The sequence below is a fragment of the Ictalurus furcatus genome, chromosome 15 (genome assembly GCF_023375685.1).
Source record: "Ictalurus furcatus strain D&B chromosome 15, Billie_1.0, whole genome shotgun sequence".
In the NCBI taxonomy this organism is placed as follows: Eukaryota; Metazoa; Chordata; class Actinopteri; order Siluriformes; family Ictaluridae; genus Ictalurus; species Ictalurus furcatus.
Window position 1 is genome coordinate 15,225,176 of NC_071269.1, and position 18,876 is coordinate 15,244,051.

General features: G+C 41.1%; 1 protein-coding gene across 8 annotated transcripts; it reads right to left on the reverse strand.

Moving 5' to 3' along the window:
• Positions 1 to 800: 800 nt before the first annotated feature.
• On the reverse strand, positions 801 to 15,430 carry tasorb (transcription activation suppressor b). Of its 8 annotated transcripts, none has more exons than XM_053643748.1 (23): positions 14,979 to 15,429; positions 13,559 to 13,704; positions 13,006 to 13,098; positions 12,638 to 12,710; positions 12,107 to 12,198; positions 11,876 to 12,010; positions 11,643 to 11,758; positions 11,362 to 11,393; positions 11,100 to 11,205; positions 10,804 to 10,907; positions 10,516 to 10,619; positions 10,100 to 10,172; positions 9,933 to 10,007; positions 9,153 to 9,836; positions 8,013 to 8,344; positions 7,490 to 7,613; positions 6,119 to 6,984; positions 5,901 to 6,020; positions 5,590 to 5,749; positions 5,147 to 5,246; positions 4,681 to 4,859; positions 4,023 to 4,169; positions 801 to 3,606 (listed from the first exon to the last, which is right to left on the reverse strand). In XM_053643748.1, the coding sequence occupies exons 1-23, from the start codon at positions 15,283 to 15,285 to the stop codon at positions 2,162 to 2,164; spliced, it is 5,613 nt and encodes a 1,870-aa protein (XP_053499723.1). In that variant the 5' UTR covers positions 15,286 to 15,429; the 3' UTR covers positions 801 to 2,161. The 8 variants fall into 8 exon arrangements, with proteins under 8 accessions (XP_053499723.1, XP_053499728.1, XP_053499727.1 ...); XM_053643753.1 differs by having other exon boundaries at positions 801 to 3,573; positions 4,035 to 4,169; positions 11,100 to 11,208; XM_053643752.1 differs by having other exon boundaries at positions 801 to 3,576; positions 4,035 to 4,169; positions 11,100 to 11,208.
• Between the last annotated feature and the right edge of the window lie 3,446 nt (positions 15,431 to 18,876).

The window sequence follows — 18,876 nt, forward strand, 5'->3', positions numbered from 1 at the left end:
ATGGTTGTTCAGACAGAGCCTCCAGCACCATGGAGAAGTCCCACTCTGGAATAGCTCTTCTAGTGACTGGAATGGCGTGGCAAGCACCCTTCATGACCCTGTGAACGAGGGGGTTTTGACCCTGCGTCATACCGTCGAACAAAACATGGCATTCATCAGTAGCCACTAGATAGACCTTAGCACGAGCTTAACACCAGCTTGATGCATGGAGTTATTGCAAGCAAGGGATATGAAACCAAATATTAAGTGTTGTTTACTTTAATTTAATTTAAGACTATCTGTGCCTAAACTTTTGCTCACCTAAATATTGGGTGGTCTGTCACCAAAGGTGGTGTGTTCTAAGTTGATTAACACATCACGTAAATATCAGGAAACGAAAGCTGAGATTCTGATCTATCGTCTCATTCATTCTTTATTTCCAACCCAAATGTCTTCAGTGTATAGTAAAAACAAATTAATTCAGCTTACTGTTCGAATACTTTCAGAGGGGACTGTATGGCTGGAGTGAAAAACAAAATCAGAAGCACAGATTTACACTATATGGGCATATGGGCAAAACTTTGTAGACATCTGACCATCACACCCATAGGTGGGCCTTCCTCAAACTTCTGCCACAAAATTGGAAGCACACAACTATCTAGAATGTCTTTGTATGCATTAAGAATTATTTCATTGGAACCAAGAGGCTCAAATGTGTTCCAGTATGAAAATGCACAAAGTAAGGTAGATAAAGGCAGGGTTTGCCAAGGTTGGAGTGGGTGGCCTGCACAGAGCCATGACCGCAACCCTACTGAACACCGTTGAGATGAATTGGAACGCTGACTGCATTCCAGGCCTGTTCGCCCAACATCAACGTCTGACCTCACTAAAGCTCTTGTGGCTGAATGAGCACAAATCCCCACAGTCACTGTTCGAAATCCAGAGGAAAGCCTTCCCAGAATAGTGGAGGCTGTTATAGTAGGGGGACCAGCTCTGTGTTAATGCCTATGGTTTTGGAATGGGCACAGGGGTGTGATAGGCAGGTGTCCACATACATTTGGCCATACAGTGTAAGTGAATAGTGGGATTATATTGGTGGCATCTTTATAGAAGCAAGATGTTTCCTGCTGTGTTTTAACATTAGTTCAGGTTGTGCTTTGTGCTTTTAGTAGCCACATGCTGTCTATCAGACCATGCCAGTCCTATTGAGAAGTCCCTGAAGATCTGAATGACACAGCTATTGAAACTTTTTTCAAATAACTTCTCCAGTGCATAGCTCTTTGAGTTTTCCAGATGAGCGCTTAAGTACGACAACGAATAAAATATGTAATGCTGCTCTGAATCACTCTCATGCAGACATGAACTTTTCTTTTCTTCAAAAAACTAGTGCTGATTACTCATTCATTTGCAAACACGTAGATTTAGTTGAACACATACAAGAGGCAATATATTGATAAAATGAAGACACAAACTGTCTCCCCGCTTAAGAGAAATTTATAAAACAGAGCAGTTATATTCCAAACCTACAAAAGTGTAAGATTAAAAAATACATCCAAATAAAACAAAATCATCTCTGCATGGTGAAACTTAATTCCAATGCTGCCACATTCCTCCCAACCGAGAGGAAAAGCTGCCCTCTTTTGGCCAGACAGCAAAAGTGTGCGGGATTCAACAGCCTCAACACGATATCTGTAAACAAACAATGCTTTGAAATGTATTAACATAAATATACATAAAAGAATCTCGGGGTAATATACTCAACACAATATGTTTGATACAACCTTGTTTAATAGAACATTTGTACAACCAAGAATGTAAAAAAACAAAACAAAACAAAAGCAGCTAAAATGAAGAGTGATTCACTTTTTTCTTTTTAAAAAAATATTGTCTGCGTTTGCCCCTTGTTCACAAACCATTTTGAAAATTATAACACAAAAAAACATTGAAAGGCAATTACATTTCTTGGCGATATAAATATAGTGGTCTGAACAAGGTTTCAAACAACTCATTAAAGAAGAGCATTTTTGAGTTACACAATCCTGGTTGCAGTCTGATTTGTTGATCTAATGGTACAAAACCAATTCTTTCCTTTTTTTTTTCCTTAAATTTAAATGTGCTCTTCATGTTGACTATATACATTCTGTATGGCAGTAGTCTGTAAGTACTGACTGCTCCCAACCTTTTAGTAAGTGTAGTCTGAGTAGTAATCCTTTGGAGGACCATAGCCCCGGTTACAGTGCGTTCCTCCCCACATTGACCCTCTGCCCGGTCTGGACCTCATGGGCATGGGGGGCATTCCTCTACCTCTGAAGCCTCCACGTCTGATGTCCATAAGCCCTGGAATGGGCCCTCGGGGGCCAAACATGCGGTTCCCACTGTGTGGGATCGGCCCGTGTGGCCCTCCTCGGCATGCAGGACGCATCGAGACTCCAGGCCGGGGTAGGAGCCCTCTGGGGTTGCAAGGCATGCCCCCTCCAGTCATGCCTCGGGCATGTGTCATGCCTCGGGCATGTGTCATGCCACCTCTGTGGCTCTCTGTGCAAGAGTCTACTGATGTCCTACTGCCCTGACTGCAGGGCATTACACTGCCCGATGTGCTGCTTTTCTCAGTCCCTCCATCCTGGTACTGTAATGAGGAAGGCGGTGTGCCAGATGTACTTCCATCAACTTTATTATTAAGAGTCAAACCCTCGCCAGGCCCTATGCATAATCCTTCAGCTGACGCTGCACCTTCATTCTTCCCAAAAGGTGCCGTGTTCCCCCCCGAAGCATAGCTATTCTGTGCCCTTGTTGGAGCTGCCCAGTTATACATGGGTGGCACAGGGGGTGTGGGTATGGGCCCAGGGAATACAGGAGCATCTGGGTAGCCGGGCAAAGTGCAAGGTATAGAGGAGGAAGAAGAGGAAGCGAGGACAGGAGTTTCCATGGCTTTAGTCTGTGTATCTTGAGAGCCAGGCAAAAATGGCTGACTGTCATCAAGAGACTGAGTTTGAGCCTGAGGCAAGGGTTGAGAGCAGGACAGCCCATCCGGAACTATGTCCTCCCTGCAGGAGGTTTGGGACAGGCCCGGGGGAGCAGTGTTAGCAGGTGGGTTCACACAAGAAGAGTTGGGGTTAGCCTGATTAGCAGTTTGGGACAGGGGGACAGTGCTGGCAGGGGTTACACTCATGCTGCTCACTTGGCTGTACTCCTGTCCTTGCAAAGTCGAGCATGCAGGTGAAGAATAGGTAGAGCTCATGTGATAGCCTGGAGAACCGGAATAGGGGCTCCACTGTGCTGAGTTGGGGTACAAGTAGCTCTGGTGGGGGTTCACACCAAAACCAACCAAGTTGTCCTCCCCCCCAGGCATGGATGTTCCAGCCTGCTTAGTAGCTTTATACTGTGAGATGGCCGCCTTGAGAACATTGTAATCCACAGAACAAGAGGACAGAGGGACTGTTTTATGTGGGTCAGAGAGAGGGGGCAGAATGTCCTCGCTCACGGGTTGAAGAGGTAGAGTGGCCCGCTTCTCCACTGCCCTGTCCTCTGCCTGCATGGTTGCATCCTCATCCGAGTCTAGGGACATGTCCTCCTCATCCATGCACGAATCTGGCTCTGCTGGAGATGAAAGGCAATGATAGCAACTTACTTTTAAGAAAAAAGAAGAAGAAAAAAAGAAGGAAAAAAAAAAGAACACACACATCACATAAACTGTTAAATTCTGGAATATTGAGATTATAAATTAGGCCAATTGTAGGCTTGAAGAAAGATAAATAAAAATGTGAAGTAGGGTTGTGTAATTAACTGGATTTTAACATATAACTGTGAATTCAATATGTGGCAAAATAGCTGTGATTTAGCCATTACTGTGCAACTCTAATCTGAAGTGTGAATGTTGGAGGGGGTTCCAGAGATAAGGTGATACTCTGGAGGTACAAAAGAAAGAAAAGGAGAACAATGGCATAAATCAAAACAAAGCAAGTTAGATCTGCTTTCAGAAAATAATAAAGCAATTAAAATATTCATTGTGGGATTAAATGCTTCATTAACCACAAAGTACACACCGTGGCGGTTACCTGGAGCCGGAACAATGGGCAGGGAGTCTTCAGCTTGAGTCCTGCTTATCAGGCTCTCGAAGTCTCTCATGATGTCATTCAAGCTAGTTGTGATGATCCCATTACTAGAGAACTTGGTCACATCAAAAGACTTATCTGTTAAAAAAAGAAAAAAAAGAAAGAAAAGGGAAGATGCATCATACTCTAACTCCTTTGACAGCATTAATAAGTAAAACTAAATAATAAAGGGATAAACAGGCATGGGGTAATTAAACAGGATTAAAGACGACTATCAGTCCCTCCAGGATTTTGCGATCGCAGATTAATGCAAAATCAAAGAAACACTGCAATTTTAGCAATTTTTCAAAATTACTGCAGATTTTCCACAGACTTGGTCCAAGACGCGTCATGTGACGTCATCACAACATGCAGCCAAAGCCACCTTCAATGCACGTGCATTGAACATAAATACAGCTAAAAGGTCTCATTTACCAGCAAAAGACCATGCAAAACTATGTTGTGCAACTGCAATTTCACCAATTCACCTTTTTTTGCACCGCCAATTTCGAAAAAAGTCATAGCAAAATCAGGCATTTTTGGCCGTAGCAATCACAAAATACCTCAGCGAAATCCTGTACGGACTGAGTCTATTACTGTTTGAGTGTACCTGTGAGGAAGATGACGTGTCTGAGCTGTGTGTGCTGAGCCTGTAACTTCACCAAACAGTCCAGATCTGGAGCTTGTCTTGATGGAGCATCACACTCGTGGTAAGGTAAGAATTCCACCAGGTGCTTCTTTTGATAAGTTGTCAGCAGATTTAACAGATCCAGAGCGCCGCTGTTTGACCTGTAAGAGCAGAGGAAGAGCATTAGTCTGAGTCGGACAGCATTGGCAAAGAGAACTTGTCAGCTTCAAACAGGAATCAGCATCTATACAAATGACAGGCTCTTTCAGTGTTATTTGGTCTTATACACTGAATGTCCCGTTTGAAACGAGGCCTAATAAAACAAGCATGCTGCTCAAATCAAAAATCATTTCATTCATAGATATATAATGATGGTAAATAATAAACCACCTTCTAAAAGAATGGTGGCGTAGTAATGGTGTTACTCTGCTGTGCTGAAGACACTAACCTGCTGAGCTCTTTCAGCTTCTTCTGAGTCTTACAGTGTACCTTCCACTTCCATGGCATGCTCTGCTCCTCCAAGAACTGTAAGAATGCCTGAAGCCTCTCTGCAACACCAACATATGACATTAAGCCACAGGCCAGAAACTGACATTTGAAAGGTTAATGTAGATGTGTGACTATTGAAGTTTTAACACTGTAAAATTAAAATGTTTAGACAGAAGCACTTTCTTTCTGAACCAAAGAACAAGTGTCAGCCACACAGGTATGCATACATTGGATAGTGGCAGAATTTTAACTAACCTATAGTCAGTTATCAGCCCTTATTTAGATTAAATTTGAACAGAGGAGGCAGAAAGCTTCAATTCACCCTCATAAATAAAATACTTTGACCCTTTCCAACCCACTGAAAGCCTTGATGGTTCTCTTTATCCAGTGTCAAGTACATACCTAAAGTGATGAAGTCTGGGTTCAGGATGAGCTCGTCTGATACGATTAAGCCTCCAGACATAAAAAGCTCATTGTAAGTGCGATTTTTCACATCGTCTAGATTGTCCACGCCAGCAAAATACACTGTCGACAACTTCTTTAATGACACCAAGGCTGGAATCTAAAAGAGCATTCAGAAAGGTTTAGAAACACATGCTTCCTGAACATTTAAAAGACTTAATGGGTGCTCATTGAATTTGTAAATGGGTGTGTGTGTGTGTGTGTGTGTGTGTGTGTGTGAAATCTCTCTATATATCTAAAATAAGACAAACCTTGTGAACATGAGAAGCTATGTCTTCATTCTGAATGATGACCATAAACTTCTGCTGACAGTTGTTTTCCAGGTATTTCAAAGGACTGCACTCAATGTTGCCAAGGTTTTCTAAGTAACCCTGTGATGAATTGAGATGGTCACATACAAGACATATAGTTGAGACAACGGCAAACTAAAAATAAAATGTCAGAGTACAATTAGAGTTAAGACTCCTACCTTAATCTCAGTGCAGAGTTCATTTTCCTCTTCATCACCTCGCTGAATGTAAAACCTAACTGCATTCATTTGCATGATCTCTACTAGTGTGCACAGCACATCTGGTTTGAGCTGGCCAATCACGTCACTTCCTGGTGCACCTGACTGGGCTGGTTCAGGGGGCACCTCGGGTATCAGCGGGAGACCAGCACTTATTGTGGGCATGCATTTGGGACTGTCTGCAACATTTGGAACCTTTGTATCGGTCTTTTTCCCTGGGTGAGATTTTCTGGTAGGGGAGGGCTGTTTCTTGGGGGCAGCAGGAGGTGGAATAGGAACAGGAGTAGGTGTCGGCGTCGGGGTTGATGCAGGTGTTTGTGGCTTGCTGGCTACCTTGGGTAAGGACTCCTGCGGTTTAGTCTTCGAAGCTGACTGTTTGGAGGGAAGGACAGCAGCAGGAGTAACAGTAGGAGGTGTAGTAGGTGCAGCAGAAAGAGGAGCAACAGGCAGAGGAGGAGGAGCAAGAGCAGGTTCAACTACATCATTTGGAGCAACAGGGTACAGAGGAGGAGCAGCAGTTGAGCTAATCATGTGGTTCATCTTTTCGCACAGCATGCTGATGTAACCCTGTACTGGCAGAGGTAAGATGTATTTCGAGACATATGGAGAGAAGGTGGACTCCAACACGCTGGGCACAGCCTCATGCCAAGGCAGTGCAGGCTGGGAAACGTAAAATATTTGCTCCCTTTCCATTAGCTCCTGGACGCCTGTGCAGAGACACTGAAACTCCTGGTCCAGGATGGAGTCTAGCGTTTGCCCCTCTGCTGGTACTGATCTGTCCTTCACTGATGTACCTGATGTCCCTGCCTCACCCTCTGTAACCGGGACTGTGAGCAGAAAAAAAAACAGGTTAATTAAAGCAAAAAAAAAAAAAAAAAAGATCCTATAAGTTGGCACACTTGAATATCAAAGGCTTTCAAGACAAGAAACTGGACTACAAATAAATAAATTCATTCATTCATTCATTAAAAACAACAATAACAACAACCTTGACCTTGGCTTTGACAGAAGTGAGAAATTACTGATACCAGTTATGAAGGTAAACCCCCTGCATTATCACAACCACATCTTACAGACATGCAAATTATCAGTCTAATTAATCACAACACGTTCCACAAATAAAAGAAAAGTAATTTCCATCAGTAACATAAGACTGCATACATGTAGTACGTAAAAGATCACTTAAAACTCACAGGATAACGGCAACTTGTTTTACAAACATAATTTAATGCACAAATAAATGTTATGCCGTTCATACTTTTGTAGTCATGCTTTCCAATCAGAATAGAAATATGCAACAAACTTGGACTACAAAATAAGGGTAAGTCGTACCTGTAGGGATTGTTCTCCGCTCTAAGCGGTTATGACTAGCTTCAGCAGGGAGCGGCACCTGTTGCTCGAAGCTGGAGGACGGACTGCACAAGTCCATACTGCCAATACTGCATGCCATCTGATCCTACACAACACAAAAGCAACACAAAAACAGTCAGTCAATCTATTTCAGTGCTGGTTCACTAAAAAAATCTCCACACATACTCATTATGTGTACATAATGTTTAAACTCTGCATATAGAGGCACGTGCTGATTGTTGACTATAAGATACATTACAATATATCATCAGACATTTATTTATTAATATTTAAACGCTTTAGCCTGGTCGAGATTGTGGGAGTGACAGCTATTTTAGGCGGTTCACTGATTAATACAAGACATCTATTTAAAAAGCATAATAGTTTCTTTATCTATACTGAGATGTTAAAAAGAGAGACTGTGACTAAGCAAATGAGATTTAACTGAGGAATGTCTTCAGAACACCTACAATGATATAACTGGAATGTAGAGTAAATCCCAAACCTCCAAGTAATCCAGTGAGACCTGCTCGTCCTCTGTGTGTCCGGCTCGCAGGTTTTGCTCATAAGGGGTGGTGGGTTCAGCTGGCTCGCATGGCTGCTCGGGTACTAGGCTCTCCTGGACTTGTGTGGGCAGCATAAGATGCGTCGTGGTGGCAGAAGCAGAAGTAGCAGAGCTTTGAGACACCTTCTTCAGAGCATTGATAAAGATCTTAAGCAGAGTCTGTGTGTCCTGGATGGGTGTGTTGTGGCTAACTTGCTCACGCAGGTCCGTGTCACACATCCCCATGTTGTCCATCACCGCCGACAGAGACATGGATGTTTCACCCTGAGGAACTGCAAGATGCAGGAGAAAGAAAGAACACACATTTTTAAATTCACAGTGTATCTAGGACAAGCAGGTGCTCCACAAGCTGTGCATCTTGCCACTTTTGATCTGTAGCTCCACCCCTATGTGCTTCAGGCCTTCATGCATCACACGGGCTAACACATATGTATACATTAAAAACAGATCTTTAACTCTGAACCTGAAAATGAAAATGGTTGTGTAAGTAATTTCTAAAATCCAGTATTAGGTTACAGTCCATGTGGTTAGAATATTCAGATTTTGCCTAAATACGTGTTGAGGGAGGATTAAATTAAGAATAAAATGGTTTCTTGTATAAAAAGGAGTTTTTAAAAAAAGCTACATGGACTTACACACACACATACACGCAATGCCCTCCTCTAATATTGGCACCCTTGATAAATATGAGCAAAGAAGGCTGTGAAAAACTGATTTTATTGTTTAACCTTTTGATCCTTTGTTAAAAACAATTCACAGAAAGAAACTCTTCTCTAATGGATATCAAACAAATGCAAACAAAACACAAGTTTATCAAAAAAAATATTGTTAAATATAAATGAATGAATTCTTGTGAGAAAAATATATTTGAGGAATATTCCCACTGATATTTACCAAGGGTGCCAATAAGAAACATTAGTGGAGAACACGGTGTGTGTAATTTTATATATATATATATATATATATATATATATACATATACACATACATACACACACACACACAGTTTTTGTAAGTGTGAGAAGATCTGCGTCTCAAAGCACAGACAGCCACTCTCTTTGTCAAGCTATGGAATCTCACCTCTCCCTAGCTCTCCATTGCTCACGACCTCCGTCTTTAGGTACTTGCTGGCTCCGGCGGAGATGTCATCCTCAGGCCTCCGCTTCTGCCCAGAGGGCTCCCAGTCTTCGCTGCGCTCCCGCACGCCTCCATCCTCCTTGCCTAGTCCCCGTTTGTGCAGTTGGATCAGTTTCAGCAGCTTCTCCATCTTCTCTTTGTCATACTCGCCCTGCGGCTTCTGAGCGCCACCACCACCATTAGATTGAGTCAGTCCAGTCCTGGTGCTTCCTGAGCCACTCCAGTCAGACACAGGACTGTATTCATCAACCACAGCAGGACCACTGTCCTCCACGTCCTGCTGCAGGCATGTTATGGCCAGTTGGAACTTTGCAGGTGCATAAACATATGTATTCAGCACTGAGTCCAGGCTCTTGGGTCGTGGTGGTGGGAATGGCCCAGGTCGTTCGTCCAAGCTCGACCTGTACTCGGGTAAAGAGAAGAGCCGTCCTGAGCCTTGTTCCCTGAAACTCAGATAGTCCATAGCCTGGTGTTTCACTGCACTCGCCAGATCTTTGGGTGGATTGGAGCGCAGTTTGTAGAAAGAATAGTGCAAGGCAGGAGCAAGGGTCTCTAGGTGCTCAGTGTTTGGGTCTTTGGGCTCTAATGGAACCAGAGAGTCCACGTGTAGGCCAGTGTGCTTGGACACTTTGGAAGGGATACAAGAGAACATAAAAGCAGTCAATAGTAAGAAGGGGCAACGAAATACAAAACCAATTCTAAATGATGGAGGCTCATACTTACTTAACCTGCCTGTGATTCTTGATTCTTGAAAAACAAAAAGTGCTTGTAATCCTCTATCGCTTCTCCCTCGCTTCTCTACATTTCAGAAAAGGTAAAGGAAAATGCCATTGTATGGTGTAAAACAACAACAACAGGTGTGTGGATAGAAATATGCACCAGGAGTGTACCTTTAGAACTGTGCATGTGAGATGATGACAGGAGGAGAAGAAAGCCTTTTTCTGCCAGTGGCTTCACAAGAACCTGGAAAAAAACCACATAGAATAAGAATCTACAAAGTCAGCCACGAAGCTTGAGGTTTTATTTTTCATCAGTAGAGACATTTTGACAAACTACAATGAAAGAAAATTTGGAAGGAAGAAAAGATAAGGGAGCAAGGAAGTCCCTCTGTCTATTTGCATCCAGCTATGATATAAAAGCATGTGTACTTGTTAGAAGTTTTAGAAGCACTAGAACAAACTTGTTGTAAATGATACGTCGGCACATTCTTTGTAATAACCATTTACACAAAAGTAAGTACACCCTTAATTTAAAAAAAAAAACAAACAACCCCAAAAACAAACAAACAAAAAAAAACACAACTCACCATTTTTTCCTTCTCCAATTTGTGTAGCAGGCCAGACAGGCAGTTTCCCTGCTTGGTCTTAGACATGACATCGAACAGGCTGCAGTACATCCCACATTTCATTGCTTCCATTGAAAACAACAATAAATAATAGAAGTCATTACATAACAATAACACAAACACACATTGCATCAGAACATCAGAAGTTTGAAATGCTGTCCCTCAAAGCAAATTATTAAGATTGTAAAAACGACAGCTATCAGCACTTTGCTTTTCTTTTCCTCATAATGGTTATATGATTATTTTTACCCTCTTGTGTTCCATTATACGCATCCCAGGAAAGCAGTGTAGAGGGAATTTTCCTCTTCAATTGATCAAGGTGCATTGCCATACTTATGTCAATTTTGTCAGGGCTAAAAAGGAGGCAAAAAAAAAGTTACTTATTCAGTAAAATGCCACTTAGGAAGACAAGGTGGATTTAAATATCTGACAGAGAAATCAGCATCATCTAAGTGAATTGTATAATGTAATGTCATTGGCTGCATTTAAGTGTCTCCATTTACAAAAAAAACAACAACCAAATAATAACAATTAGGGCCACTTACAGTTTGAGGGGCAGAAAGGGGAGATTGGGTGACCGGATGCACACGTGATACAGCTCTTCTCCTCTGTTCACTAATGAGCCACTCCACACGGTATACCTGCGCCATCCTGCTAAACAAAAGATTCCAGTAGGCACGTCTACCAAACTTAACATAAAGAATAAGGAAGTTTAACACGGTCATATTTAAATTTTCTTGAAAGCAAGAAAAATCTACTATTAATACTGCAAATCACAGGCAGACAGTCCAGATGGAAGCAGCTTACCTCTATGTCCTTCATACACACCACTGCTTAATCTACAAAAGATGAGAAGAAAAATAGTTTAAACTGTATACGAGATCCTTGCAGTTCATGAACACCAATTGAATAACCAGCCTGAATTAATTAAACATGCTAGAGCTGCAACTATCATTATATAATCGACTAAATAACAATTTTAACATTGAATAGCTCGTAATATCTAATCCTAGTGAAGGAGAAATGGCCTGGAAATTGCAATCCCACTGATTCTTGCGTATTAATACAACACAGAAGAGGTCCTGTACCTGCGAGCAGCTGTGGCTGACTCCTTGCCTTTGTACTGAAAGGACACCACAGCATAGGGACAGACGTGTCTGGGTCGTGACCTCAGCTCCTCAAACGCAAACTCATAAAAGTATTGCTGCAAACGACATGGGAAAAAAAAAACAATACCACTAAGCCCAGCTATAACATGTAGCAATAATTCAGGCAAATGCTGATTTATTATATAGTAATAGAAATAACCAATGCATGATACCTGAGTGAGTTCAAAGGCCCTATATGACAACAACGAAGTGACTTTGCTGGCGTTTTTGTGCACGTGGCAATCAAACTTAGGTGTAGGTTCCAGATTACTCTTGGGCATATTTTCAAATATGCTCTTTAATCTACCCTGCAGATCAAAAAAATAGGCCACAGACCATATGAAAACAAAATAATATATACACATTACATTTCGGGTTTGTAATATAAATCAAAGAAATATTACCTTCATGACTTTAAATATAATTATGTCCCCAGAAGCACCTGCTTCGAACGGATTCATTTGCAACAAATCTGAATATTTTGAAAGGTAAACTCCTGAAAGAGAGAGGATAAGAGAAAACAATCCTGCTAGTTATAAAACTATAGATAAATATAAAATATTTACAAAATATTTTCCATTCCACCTCAGGCAGAAAATCCACAGCAGAAAGGAAAAGATGTGCACAGATTTACTTGATCTTCTGCTGTTCTTCGTGCTACAATACTTTGGTGAAACCAAGTCAAGGGATGACAGACAGAAGCACCCGTTTACAATTTATTTACTGTATATACTACACACATATACTGTGTGTAGTTTATCAACAAACTATAGACTTAATGCTCCTGGCCAGCAAGTACAAATCTGAGAATATTTGTCCTAAGTGTTGGGAAAGCCTTCTGACACAATGAGAGTATGATTTATTATTTGCAAAACAATTGTAAGTATGGAGCAGATAAACACAACTCTGTTTGTTTGTGCAAGCCCAAACGTTACCTTTAATAGGATTTCCCAAATTGTTAATACGTGCATGTCCCACTGAGAGGCCCTTTTCACAGATCCAGCGAGTCTGCAAAAGAGGCACAACTGTTACACATCTTTTTACACCATTGAATACAGGTACAAAATCCTACACTTCCTCACAGGCTCTAACACACCTGATTGTGCGCTTTAATAAATGATCAGATCTTTCATGAGCTCGTTCAGATGTGTTAAAACACACAGCTAAAAATGTTTCTCTTAAAAACTGAAAAGACATGTCTAAGGAGGAGTAATGAAGGCTTACTTAAAATATAGTTACTTCAGTTTAAGTTAAAACAAAAACACATGATTTATGCAGACACACATTCAACTGCTAGTCTCACCTTTTTTGCATCAGGCAGCAGAAAAGCATAGGAGTCAGTAAGCTCAGCATCTGTCCGCCCAGCTTGCTTGAGTTCCCTTTTCTTCTCAACATACTGGACAAATTACAAATTCACATTAGATACATGTTCAGCTAAAAGATAATAGTCAGTAATGTAGACCATAGCAAGAACAGTAGTCAGAACTTGGCCCCTCACAAACTATACTTAATTTAGCCTGTGACATCATGGACTCAAACTGGAATTTGTATGTGAGGGCTGGTCATAAACAGATTACCTTACAAAATGTCCCAATCAGAAATCAAGCAAACTATCAAACTGGTTTTTAATCACTATAACAACACAGACCTTTAAATAACTTCCTAGTGAAAACACATAGCTGATATCTCTACCACCTGCAACTACTAAAAAAAAAAGAAAAAAAGACTGAGTGCCAGTGTCACTGGAAGCGAAAAAGCGATTCCCTGCTCCCGTGGCAAAAAGTATTTTCACCTCTCACTAAGAATTAGTCCATTATATTTAGTAAGATTGCAAAAGCAATATTTAACAAGCTTACCTCTTTATCCAGGAGCTCATTGTGAATGAGACATGCTTTAGTGTAGGTGAAAGCTCCTCGAGATGAAGCATCCAGATATGAGGAAGAGAGGAGTTTATAAAGCTCCTCAAACTCCCATGACTCTGGCACTAACTGCTGTCGCAGACCTGGAGAATCAGGAAAGAGAATAACAGCATAAGAGCATGTCATTCAGGGAAGCCAGTATAAGAATACTGGTACAATATGATGAAAAAAAAGATGACAACATAAAACATATCAATATATATATTTATTTATTACACACACACACACACATACATACATACATACATACATACACACACACACACATATATATATATATATATATATATATATATATATATATATATATATATATATGATAAAAGCCTATTTTAAAAGTTATTTTAATATATATCTATTTATTATACACAAACTCACATATACATACATTATATAATATATACATATACACACACACACACACACTATAAATATATAATCGTCCTGCTTGCGTTGAGTGCTGCTGGTAAATAAGTAGAAAATAATGTTGCATTATTATGAATCTAGAAACCACTAGAGCATGTGAAAACAACAACCGCATCTCAGTCATGTTAGCTTATGGCTAATATCAACACAAGAAGTGTTCTTAATAACATGACGTGACATGACATTTACAGTAGCTGTCTACTGATTAGTTTTGATTCGGAGGAACTGAATCTGTGCTGCTAGTAATAATAATAAAAATATCCAGCCATGTTGCACTGATTGTTAAAGGGTCAAATCAGAGCTGCATGGTCACATGACTTAAAGTTGGGTCAGTTTCTCGCGGAGGCCTCTTAACTTGCTCATGGCTGTCTGGTTTGCTCTTGAAACCGTTTTGAGCCGTTAAGAGACTGGGAGATGTGTTACATTAGCGTTACGTGAGCAGTGCCAGGGCTGAATGAGGAGTGGCAGGAGTGCGCTCCAGTGGGGTGAGACAAATGTTGTCTTAACTACCGATGGAGCTATTTGGCTAGCACCTACTTAGCAACTTAGCACGGCCAGGCTCAAATGACGGGACAGAAGTAACACAATGTAATGTAGGACATACAGAAACTACTTGCATATAAGCAAAGACATGCGCTGCGAGACATTTTCTCTGGTGCTTCCCGTCTTGTATTGGAGCATTTGCTAGTTAGCTAGCTAGCCTGTGCTAACTTACATTTGCATGTGGTGGCTGAACGGCTCAAATTAACGGCGAATTAGACGAGTTCAAAACAAACAGCACTGGTGTATGTGCAGTAAAACGCAGTAAAACACAGTGACAGTAGCTAGACAAAGACGGTAGCGGTTACTACGGTTAGCAGGCATGCACAACAGACTATGGAGCACAAGAAGCCCAGTTCGGTTTCAGGAATGCCAGTGAAGGGGACACAACCTTTGCGCTCCTTGATCTTCCGCGGGATTTGGAAAGTCTTCCTAGACCACTCCTCGGCTGATCTGTGCAGCGCCGACGGTGAAGTGCTGCAGTTCTTCAAATCTGACAGCCCGCTCTTCCGCCGCTCACAAGCATCTTGTTCAGACATTTGCTCGTCTTCGCATCCAGCTTGATCGCCATTTTGCTTGGATGTAGTCGTGGTAGAGGCTGACAATTGTTCCTGGCTCTCGCTGCCGTCCAGACACAAGCCGCTGGTCTTGATGCCGTCCCGCTCGTATTTTCTGTCTTCGTTCAGATTGCAGGCCATTTTGGCCACCGATCACTTCGTCGACTGGCGATGAAGTTGGTTTCAGCGCCGCTTCACGGAGTAATTCTCCTTCTCAACCAGCCTCCGCCATTATGCCTCTGACGTGCGGCTTCCCTGCGCAGCGAAAACTCTGGCGTCACTCTGTTTACAAGTAGCCGAGCGCCACCTAAAGGCCAAAACCGACACCAAAGTCTGTACCAGTTGTTCTCGAAGTGAAGTGAGGTCCAGGGACCGACAGGGAGGGTTCCGTGAAGCAAGGCCAAGAGGTCCACAATTGAAAATATGATTCATACAGTGGTGGAATTCACAACGCGCCAATATCCAAGATATTTATTTATTCGTTATTGAGTTCCTATAGTTATTAGCCGCCCCCCCCCCCGTCACTTCAATTGAATGGGATTAATGTAAACTTCAGTTACTCAAAAACAAGTAGGCTTAAAACGATGTAATAAATAAATAAATAAATAAATAATGTTTTACGTGAGTGGAAAGTTCAGGAATAAAAAGCTCTATGGCGCTAATAGATAGCCAAAATAAAGCTGTACTTTTACAGTTCGAGAGATATCTGGATGCAAAAGGTTTGAAAACCCCTCTGTACATCACAATGATATACTTTCATACTTTTTTTTTACGCCGAAATGCCAAAATATTTACTTCTACCTTGTACTTGCACTCTTTGGCTGTTTAATCAGGAACTTTATCCGGTCCTGTTATATCCATAGCCTATACCGTGAACACATCCTCCACAATTCACCAAGAACCTGGATCTCCTGTTTGGAGTCCCATATGGCCCTTTCCTATGAGCAGAGTGTCTCTAAACTCTGCCTTGTTGCTAGTGATCACTTCAACACAAAGAGTAAGAGAACTGCATGCTTTGGAGGTAAGCTTACCTTGCATGATCATTTAAACCTGGGGTTTCTCCACAAGGATATATTACCCAATTTTGTAAACCGATTGATTGACCTAGCAGCAGTGTGTTCTTTTTTTGTTCCCAGTGCATATCCTACAGTACTACTTAGATTGAATGGCAGCCATCCAAACCTCAGATCAAACCAGCTGTTTATCTGTCATGTAAACTGGCTGACTGGATGGTGGGCATCTTCACCATGGCCTATAGCAGGCTGGATGCTATGTGCCTACATCCCACTCTATGAGGAATGTCTCTTTATCTTCACCCCTCCCAGTGGTATGAGTCCGGCAGTCAACTCAGAGCACCTTAAGAGTGAGTCCTGAGGACGGTCTGTTCCTCATGACATCATGGCATATGTTGTCCAGGTGATTCTTGTGTAGATGTAACTGTGGTTCTATGAATCTGGATACCTCTAAGGTTTCCTTGTCATTCAGAACTGACTCGTAGTACCAGAGAAAATGTGTTTAACACATTTTGGGTTTCCCAAACATTTTGGACAAACAACCCCAAATGGCCATTATGAATTTTCTATAACCACAAGCCTTGATCATCCTACATTTGTGAAAATTCTGATTTACAATTTAGACTTACTGTAATATTTGAACATTTTATTATGTCATTAACATATGTGTACCATAAGGGACTAAAAACCAATGAAATATTCCTTGCACTAGCTTACCTGACTTGTGGCAAGGGTAAACATGCAGTTATTGACACATACACACTGGCGTTAATCAGGCTAAGGAACTGTTTCTCTTTTAAACTTTCTGCTGTCTTCATGATTGTATTTTCTGCCATGTCATGATCTGCTTCTCTAATTGAATACTCTGACCTTACATTCAGAAGTCTTTACTAATCTAGAAAATCCAGAAGACTGGTATGCAAAACATAACTTTCCTTAGGTTTGAAGGCTACATGAAAGGTTTTAAAAATTCAATCACTAACTGTAATAGGAAAACCAGGTTGTGTTAGTACACAATAATGTTTTAGACTAGACAAATATCCAATCTGAGACAGAACACTAGTGGAAGTAAAATATTGTATATATAAAGTTATGTGTAATAAAGTGGAATGAAATTGGGAAAAAGTATTGAACAAGCTAACTGAAATTTATTTAATACTTCGTGGAGAAGCCTTTGTTTGTAATGACAGCTTCGAGACACTTCCTGTGTGAAGAAATTAATGGGCCGCAGGATTCAGGTGTGATTTTGGCCCGTTCATCTAAACATATTGTCTTTAAATCTTGTTCAATTGGATTCAAGTCAGTTGATTGACTGGGCCATTCTAACACCTTGATTTTTATCTCTGAAACCAATTGAGAGTTTCCTTTGCTGTATGCTTTGGATCGTTGTCCTTCTGGAAGGTCCATCCATGTCTCATCTTCATCATCCTGGTGGATGGCAGCAGATTCTTCTCAAGAATCTCCCAGTAAAAGGCTCCATTCATCATTCCTTCATTTATATAAAGTCTGCCAGTACCATGTGATGAAAAACAGATCCACACCATGATGTGTCCACCTCCAAACGTCACTGTTGGTATAGTGTTTTAAGGGTGATGTGCATTACCATTTCTTCTCCAAACATGGTGTGTAGTATGACAGCCAAAAAGTTTAACTTTGCTCTCGGCTGACCAGACTACACTCTCCCAGTATTTCATAGGCTTGTCCAAATGAGTTGTAGCAAAATTTAAACAAGCTTCAACATGCCTTTTCTTTAGTAATGGAGACTTGCGGGGTGAGCGTGAACAGTGGAGTGCAATGCCTATTGTTTTCTCTGTGATGATGGTACCTGCTGCCTCCAAGTGTTTCTGGAGCACTTTCCGAGTGGTCCTTGGCACTTGGGCTACTCTTCTGACTATTCTTCTGACTCCCTGGTCAGAAATCTTGCTAGGAGCTGCTGTGCGTGGCCGGTTGATGACGGCGTGACGTTGCTTCCACTTGCAGATAATGGCCGCAATGGTGCTTACCGGAGGATTCAGAAGTTTTGAAATATGTCTGTATCCGATTCCATCAATATGTTTTGCAACAATAAGGTTGTGAAGGTCTTGAGAGAGCTCTTTGCTTTTACCCATTATGAGATGTTTCTTGTGTGACACCTTAGTAACGAAAAGCCTTTTTATAGACCATCAATTTACTAACCCAGCTGATATTAATTTGCACAGATAGGAGTATAATTACTTACGGATTTCAGCTGGTTCCTTGAGTTACCTTGCCTTGTAGAACTTCTTTTTCTTAGCGTGTTCAATACTTTTTTCCTGTGTCATTCCACTTTACTACATATAACTTTATTTATGGACTTTAACTTTGTGAATTCTTTACATTTCCCAATTTCTTGAGTTAATACTGATGTCTGGTGAAATTTTCATGTGAATAGCCTCATTGGAAATATATTTACTGAAAAAAAATTCGACACATTCAATACTTATTTCCCCCACCATAAATAGACAGGGAAATTTGTCCAAATAAAAACTTTCTAGACTGGAAGGCAGGTTTATTAACTGGGTTGTTTTCAGCTACGTAATACACTTGATCTGAGATGATGCTTATGCTTTTTTTTAAAAAATTTTTAAAAATAATTTTTAGAATAATTTTCACATTATTTGTACTGTGCACATTATATTGCTCCTTTATTATGGCCTTGCATAAATAAATACTGCATTGCTGTTTTCCTGTCAGTAAACTA

What these genes read in the sequence shown, in the direction of transcription:
- tasorb (XM_053643747.1), bottom strand. Translation starts at nt 15,285, where the DNA reads ATGGCCTGCAATCTGAACGAAGACAGAAAATACGAGCGGGACGGCATC. An exon ending in TGCTGCCTGATGCAAAAAAG is followed by an intron (nt 12,711 to 13,005) that starts GTGAGACTAGCA and finishes CCTCTTTTGCAG; the next exon opens with ACTCGCTGGATCTGTGAAAA. An exon ending in CAATGGAGAGCTAGGGAGAG is followed by an intron (nt 8,345 to 9,152) that starts GTGAGATTCCAT and finishes TGCATCTTGCAG; the next exon opens with TTCCTCAGGGTGAAACATCC.